Genomic DNA, 7,500 nt, shown 5'->3' on the forward strand with positions numbered 1-7,500 from the left:
CAACGAATTACATTTGGGGATTTTGGATCAATGTATTATTTTATTGTGCTACGAGCAATGAGTAAGTGATGACAATTGCAGTCATAATTACTGCAATTGTTGTAATAGGCAAATGGGTTTCACCTAACATCCAAATCTTTGATGGCACCACTTTCTTCTACCACCAGTAGGAGAGAGAGCCTTGCATGGCACTCATCCACAGTCTCCAGCAAGCACTATCTTTATAGAGTGATGGCTCACAGCAAGTCGCTGAACTCTTGCTCTAAAGTGCAGATGAAGGATGTGGAGGCGACTTAAGACCTTATAATTTTTTTTTTTTTTTCTTTTTCTTCTTCTTGGGGGGGAGGGGGGAGAATATCAATTCATGCCAAATGGTTGTTGAATTATATTCCATTTAAATTCCTAATTCCAGTATTTTTGAAAGTATGCAAAGCCATTTTAAATTGTATCTTTAACCCATTCCCGACGGGGGAATTCTAGCCTTGAATGTCCAAATGCTGGGGCGTTCGAATTATTAGGCCTAAATCAATTGAATGGCTGGCACAATACTGTGCCGCCCGGCAACTGGGCTTTTGAATGCGCGGTACACATGCTGTACCATCCGTCCTGTGTGGGTTAACACATTTGTATTCAGGATGAGAGTATAAAGTTTACCACCACAAAAATTATTTGCTAATCAAGACTGACTGTACTTGCAATTAGTCTTGTAAATTTTTTCATCTGATCATGGCAAAAGTTAGTGAAAAAGATATACAAACAAAATCGACTTGGTAAAATACCAGAAAATACTTTCCAAAATACAAAAATACGAAATAGTTGCATCTCGGACTGTCACTGGTTAACCCACACAGGACGGGTGGTACAGCATGTGTACCGCGCATTCAAAAGTCCAGTGGCCGGGCGGCACAGTATTGTGCCAGCCATTCAATTGATTTAGGCCTAATAATTCGAACGCCCCGGCATTTGGACATTCAAGGCTAGAATTCCCCCGTCGGGGATGGGTTAATCGACCGAAAGCAAAAGTATATGTCGTGACCCACATTAAATTTAGTCTCAAGAAAGCATACTTTTTTATGAATTTGTCTGTTGCAGAATGGGTCTACAGTTGAAACATCAGCAAATAATAAAATAGAATGTTCTGAGAATCCAGACCATGCACTGGTCACCTATGGTCTCGACAAACTTTACACATTTCAATATCTCAAAGAATATCTAGTCTGTTGATAAAAGCATAAGGCTAACTGGGTAATGGATAATGATACACTATTATAACCTGTTCACCTTTATACACTGGGTATGTTCACTTCTTTTTATATAATATAAAAAAAAAAAAATTAACTCTCAGGGGAATTAGTAGAATAACTTTCACTCTTTTTTCTCCTACCCATCTCTTTCTCTCTTTCTCCTCCTCACACTTTCTCTCACTCATTCTCACACACTCTTGTTCTCTCACTCTCACTTGTATTGCTGAAGAAAGAAAGACAGGAATACTGTCTCTTTCTTCTATGGCAAAACAATATCTACATATTTTACATAAATAAATAATTAAATTAGTGTTAACTTTCTTGAAATTCAAGAATTTTTTGCTGCAGCAAGTTATAATTTGCTCTGTGCTTCATCAAGAACTGACCCTCAAAGTGAAACACGGGGATTTCATACTGATATAAATTGAACCACTTTTCATTGCCTGGCTCGGTGATGTCCACCTCAACAAGATTAAACTGGTCTCTTAGTGGTTCTAAAACCTGCAAAGAGAAAAACAATACTTGAATTTTTTACTCAAAACATGGAAGATTTGCTATAATGATTTATTGCAATAATCACACAAATATTGAAAGCAAACTTGGAATTTGTCTATGAATATGATCCTGTGCATGTATGGTGGGGAGGTAATTGTACGTTTGCCTATGAATGCTAGCCTGTGTATCTATATTCATGATAAAGCAAATTAGAATGTGATAGTGCAAGTGCGTGTTTGTAGTGAGGGAGAATGTGATAGTGCAAGTACATGTTTGTATATAAGTGCATGGATGTGTCTGTTAACAACCTTTGTAAACTAATCCAAATCAACTATGCCACCGAATGCCGACTTACCTCAAGTGCCACTTCACATAGGGGACATGGATTCTTCGTAAAGAGGGTCACAGTTGGCTTACTTGAGGTTTTGGGATGGTGCCTGTTTGAGATTCAAGTTTTCTCTTTTCAGCATTTTCATAATGGGTTCAATTCTGTGCTCTAGGACAGTGGTTCCCAAACAGTAAACCCCAAAGGTAGAACAGAGGCTTCAGTGGAAAATGTAAAACTACTCATAATAAACCTGCTGAATATAAACATTCTTACTAAACTGCATACTCATTTACATGGAGTTAATAAAATTACCAAGGGACACCTTCAAATTGGATTGAAATAAGTGGAATCTACAGTGATAAAAGGATTGGGAATCACTGCTCTAGATAATTATAAATTGAATATATACAAAATTTAAGAATATTAAAAGTTGGTGGTGTAACAGTTTCCTTTGTGGCTGGACAATAATCCTGCCTACTCTCAAAACAAATTGTTATATGTATTTGTTTTCTTTATATGTATTTTCTCTCTCTCTTTCTACTTTTTCTTCACTCTCTCTTTTCATGGTCTTTTCATTAAAATATCTTACAAAAAAAAAAACATGTTCAATATCATAAGTGCTAGAACAAGTTACTAAACATGGCATAAACATAAAGGTTAATCAAATTCACTTTATAGAAAATAATTTTATTACATCTCTCTATCCTTAAAATCAATATTTACTTTCCCTGATTTATTAAACACACACAACAAATGGGTCATGATGATCGTCCCCAAATGAATTGTTCATAATACAAATCTATTTACATCTAAGATATTAATTCACTTACAGCTACAAATTAACATCTACTCAAGATCTGATCATCACAAGTCTTTACAATAATTGTAAAATTAATTTCGACAGCCATCAGCTAGCTAGCTGCCTACGCCTTATCTTCATTCATTCAGAAATTCAAAAATTGCCCCCAGGGTTTTTTATTGCAACATAGAGTCATGATCATTCAGAGAAGTCCCACGACAGACACACTTACAGCTTCTCGATCATGATGGCCGATGCTCCTCCGCCACCGTTGCAAATTGAAGCCACGCCCTTCTGGCCCGGCTTCAGAGCGTGTGCCAGGTGAACGACGATACGCGCTCCGGACATGCTGGGATGGGAGTGCAGAATTGGATAATGGGTTAATTGTATCAGCAGAGAAGTTGCCACGGAATAGGTGTAATGACAAGGAAGTTGCTTTCACGTTCTACTGGATTATGCATTTAAAGTAAAAAATTGCTAGAATAAATACTAATATAAGTACATTATCTATAAATAAAACTATCTATTTATATACATATACATATACATATACATATAGATATACATATAGATATACATATAGATATAGATATAGATATAGATATAGATATAGATATATAGATATATAGATATAGATATATAGATATAGATACATAGATATATAGATATATTAGCGAAAAGAGAAGAAGCATTTAATCAAAACAAACAAAACCTCCATTATAGGGTAAAAACTGTATTCTATCCAAATGTTTGGTTGAATCTATCTATTATGAAGCAAATGAGGACAGTCAAGATTTCAGAGAAATAAAAACAGAAAACATAAAGAGAGATTAAAATAAATCCGAGAAAGCAAGTCCTAAATCACAAAGAAACTAATGCACAATACAATATAAACTACAAGAAAGAAACAACAAGAAAAAGACCCCCTTCCCAACATAGAGCAAGAAAAGACAAGACGAAAAAAAAAAACTGGTATCCAAATAAACAAACTCACCCAATGGGATGACCTAGCGAGACAGCTCCTCCATGGATGTTGACCTTGGATGGGTCAAGGTCACACATTTTGATGTTGGCCAAAACCACCACGGAGAAGGCTTCGTTGACTTCCCACATGGCCACGTCATCTGACTTCACGCCAGTCATTTCCAACAGCTGAAAGGAATGAGATGCGACTCTGAATGATGGCCATCTCCTTGCCAAGAGCGTAGGAGGTAGAAATGTAAAAGTAATATATATATGTTACTTTACTTCAATAGTTGCAACTTATTCTGCAACACAATTATCATCACTTTAATAATAATTGAATCATGTTGCTTAATCCACCGACAAATTACCTACAATTTCATCATAATAAGTCAACAGACCTTGAAGAAGACTTCTGCTTGCTAAAAGCAACCCTAAGTATTTTACACGAACCTTTGGCGTTGCAAGGGCTGGGGCAATTGGGAAGTCGATGGGGTCAGTGGCAGCATCACAGAATCCCACAACACGCGCAATAGGCTTCACGCCGTGTTGAGCTGCAGCTCTGGCGGTCATCAACAGACATGCAGCTGCTCCATCATTCAGGGTGGATGCATTGCCCGCAGTCACTGTGCCTCCCTCACGCTGAAAGATCATATCCTCTGCTCATTTGCTTTGAACTGCACCAAATCATCTTTAAATGGAAGGCATCGTCATATCTCATAATAACAGTTGTAAGAAAATATTGACAAGATTGTGTAAATCCTCAAAATTCACTGCAGAATTTTCCTTTCGTTTCTTGCATTAAAGGATTTAAATTCAAAGAGTTGCAAGAATATCTATGCCCCATACAAACACACACAAAAAAAAGAAAAAACTCACCTGAAAAACAGTGGCGAGTTTCTTAAACTTATCGAAGTTGACCTTCTTGTACTCCTCGTCTTCCTGGAAAACGATATCCGGTTTCCCTCGCTTGCCCGGGATCGTGACCTCCACAATCTCGTCTCTGATGGCCCCACTCGCCCACGCTTCCGCTGCTCGCTTGTAGCTCTGAATACCTGTGGGTTTGTCATCACTTTGGCTGTGAAACATGGCCTACATCCTACGTGTCGAAGCTGATTATGGTAATAATAAGCATTGTTATATATTTCTTTTAATGATCATAAGAACGATGATAAAAAAAATAAAAGTAACGATGAAAGAGTGACAGAAAGATTAATAATCATCATCCTTATCATAATTATCATCAATCACTTTTGAAGACTTTCTCAACATCAATAATTGCTTAGTAATGATAATAATAAAGAAGAAGAATGAAAAAAATTGCGTATATAAACAGAACAAACAGGCAAACGCACCATACTCATCTTGTTCATCACGGGATATGTTCAGCTTCTTGGCCGTGTTCTCCCCGCAGTTGCCCATGTGGAATTTGTTATAGACATCTGTGAGACCGTCATACACGATGCCATCCTGGAAGATAGGTGGTTATCGTCAGACTAGGGATATTTAAGTCTGGTGGCACAATAACAAGTTTTGTTTAGATATAATAATAATACTGTTATAGTAAATGAGCAAGGATAGACAACAATCATTTTTTCTTGTAAGATTAAAAAAAAAAAAAAAAAAAATCAAATTTATCAACACCATTATTTTAAATATATGTATATATATGGGAGAAATAGAATGACAAAGCCAGAATAAAAACAACAATAACAATAATAATAATCATCATAAAGATCCTCCCAGTATCTACACATACACATAAACATGAACACGCATATGAACACACACACACACACACTTACATGAAGTTTGACTCCTCCATAGGGTGAGTCTCCTCGCATCATGTAGTACGGGACATTTGACATGCTCTCCATACCCCCGGCCACCATGACTTCCTGCGACCCGCACATGAGAGACTGTGACGCCATCATTATGGACTTCATTCCTGATGCACAGACCTGGAGAGAGAGATTGGAAAAAATAAATAAATGTGAAAAAACAATGACTATTTCCTTACTAATTAGCTTTATTCAGGTAGTGTCGATCAGTGTTCTAATGTATATAATATAATACCATACATGGTTTCTTGATTAAAATATATATTTAGAAGAGTAATACAATATACCATAATCAGTGGTTCAAAGGAACAAGTAAAACATCTGGAAAGACAATAATGAAGTTGAAAAAACAGTTTTAAGAAACAGCCCTATATAAGAAGACGCGTACATTGAAATACAGAGGAAAAGATGTCTTTTGCCTTCTAAATGTTGGGGTTATTCAACAAATATCAAAGTCATAAAAAAGGGACTACATTCTAGTGCTATTAATTTTTTCTTCCTTTTGAGTGTCTAGAAACATATCCCCAAGAAAACCACATTATAATGCAATCTGTAAATGATCAATCACTAATGCAATCTGTAAATGATCAATCACTTTACCATTGATTTCTGAGAGATCCAACCTTTTCACATTTTGAGAGAAACCTTTATATCTTTTTAATCACATAATTCAGAGTTGAATTGTTCAATCCCATCAAATTCGGATACGCAAACCATCCCATCCCGGACAACAGTCGGACAACGAATCAAGTCAGAACACAGATAAATCCATCATAAGAGTTTCTACTCCTCTATAGCCCTCTTCTGACGGCACCAATACATCAGGTATTCTCACCTTGTTGACGGTGGTACAGGGAGTGCCCTTGTCGAGGCCAGCAAAGAGTGCCGCCTGTCGTGTGGGTGCCTGCTTTGCTCCAGCTTGGCATACGTTGCCCATGTATACCTTATGAGGGGAGGAAAAAAAACAAACATGAGTATTTCATATGTTGCATACTCTACATATAAAAAAAATTACATTGTTTCATGATACAAAGTATAATATCCATAAAAAAAAAAAAAAAAGTTTCCTATTGTGTGTGTGTGTGTGTGTGTGTGTGTGTGTGTGTGTGTGTGTGTGTGTGTGTGTGTGTGTGTGTGTGTGTGTGTGTGTGTGTGTGTGTGTAGCACCTACTGAAGCTGCTACTTTGAACGTTCAACCTCCTTACCTCCTGCACAGCCTTAGGGTCCACCCCTGCTCTCTCTACGGCAGCCTTAATAGCGACTGTTCCAAGCGCTGGTGCCCCAAGCGATGCCAGTGCTGATCTACAAGCAAATATTCTTATATTGAAGCCATACTTAAGAAGCGGTTAACCCATTAGCAGCAGATGGCATGATTTGCTGCAAAGGCAGAGTCGGTCATAGACGCGGATGGCATCATGCCAGCCATATAAAACAGCCATCCTACTGCACAGACCTTTTTTTAATACCGCGACCAATGGGTTAAGGAATAGAATTTAACAGTATAGCTGGGGAATTATGAGATTCACATGTTAACTGCCATATGTACCACCTGTGTAGATTTCTAACTTGCAATAACCATAATATGTATCATTATTTTTTTTATATCTATCTATAATTCATACACCAAATAGTTGAAAATAAATAACAAATTTAAAAAAGGAATTTTTATTATGATATATATAAATATACATATACATATACATATACATATACATATACATATACATATACATATACATATACATATACATATACATATACATATACATATACATATACATATATATATTAAACAAAAATTAAATTGCAAATGGTAATTTTCTTTTTTTT

General features: G+C 36.5%; 1 protein-coding gene across 2 annotated transcripts in view; it reads right to left on the reverse strand.

Moving 5' to 3' along the window:
- Positions 1 to 1,340: 1,340 nt before the first annotated feature.
- Acat1 (Acetyl-CoA acetyltransferase 1) overlaps positions 1,341 to 7,500 on the reverse strand; it is a 7,532-nt gene continuing 1,372 nt past the window's right edge. The window contains exons 3-12 of one of the 2 annotated variants that reach the window (XM_086546913.1): positions 6,876 to 6,972; positions 6,506 to 6,613; positions 5,635 to 5,790; positions 5,185 to 5,299; positions 4,709 to 4,884; positions 4,283 to 4,471; positions 3,861 to 4,018; positions 3,099 to 3,215; positions 2,095 to 2,176; positions 1,341 to 1,745 (exon numbers count right to left, since the gene is read on the reverse strand). In XM_086546913.1, coding sequence (XP_086403039.1) covers positions 1,557 to 1,745; positions 2,095 to 2,176; positions 3,099 to 3,215; positions 3,861 to 4,018; positions 4,283 to 4,471; positions 4,709 to 4,884; positions 5,185 to 5,299; positions 5,635 to 5,790; positions 6,506 to 6,613; positions 6,876 to 6,972 — 1,387 coding nt within the window. In that variant the 3' untranslated portion in view covers positions 1,341 to 1,556. The remainder of the gene's footprint in view (positions 1,746 to 2,094; positions 2,177 to 3,098; positions 3,216 to 3,860; positions 4,019 to 4,282; positions 4,472 to 4,708; positions 4,885 to 5,184; positions 5,300 to 5,634; positions 5,791 to 6,505; positions 6,614 to 6,875; positions 6,973 to 7,500) is intronic. The other variant, XM_086546912.1, reaches the window with a different exon arrangement.

The sequence above is a fragment of the Penaeus japonicus genome, unplaced genomic scaffold (genome assembly GCF_977035675.1).
Source record: "Penaeus japonicus unplaced genomic scaffold, GWHDUDI00000001_assembly GWHDUDI00000018, whole genome shotgun sequence".
NCBI lineage: Eukaryota > Metazoa > Arthropoda > Malacostraca > Decapoda > Penaeidae > Penaeus > Penaeus japonicus.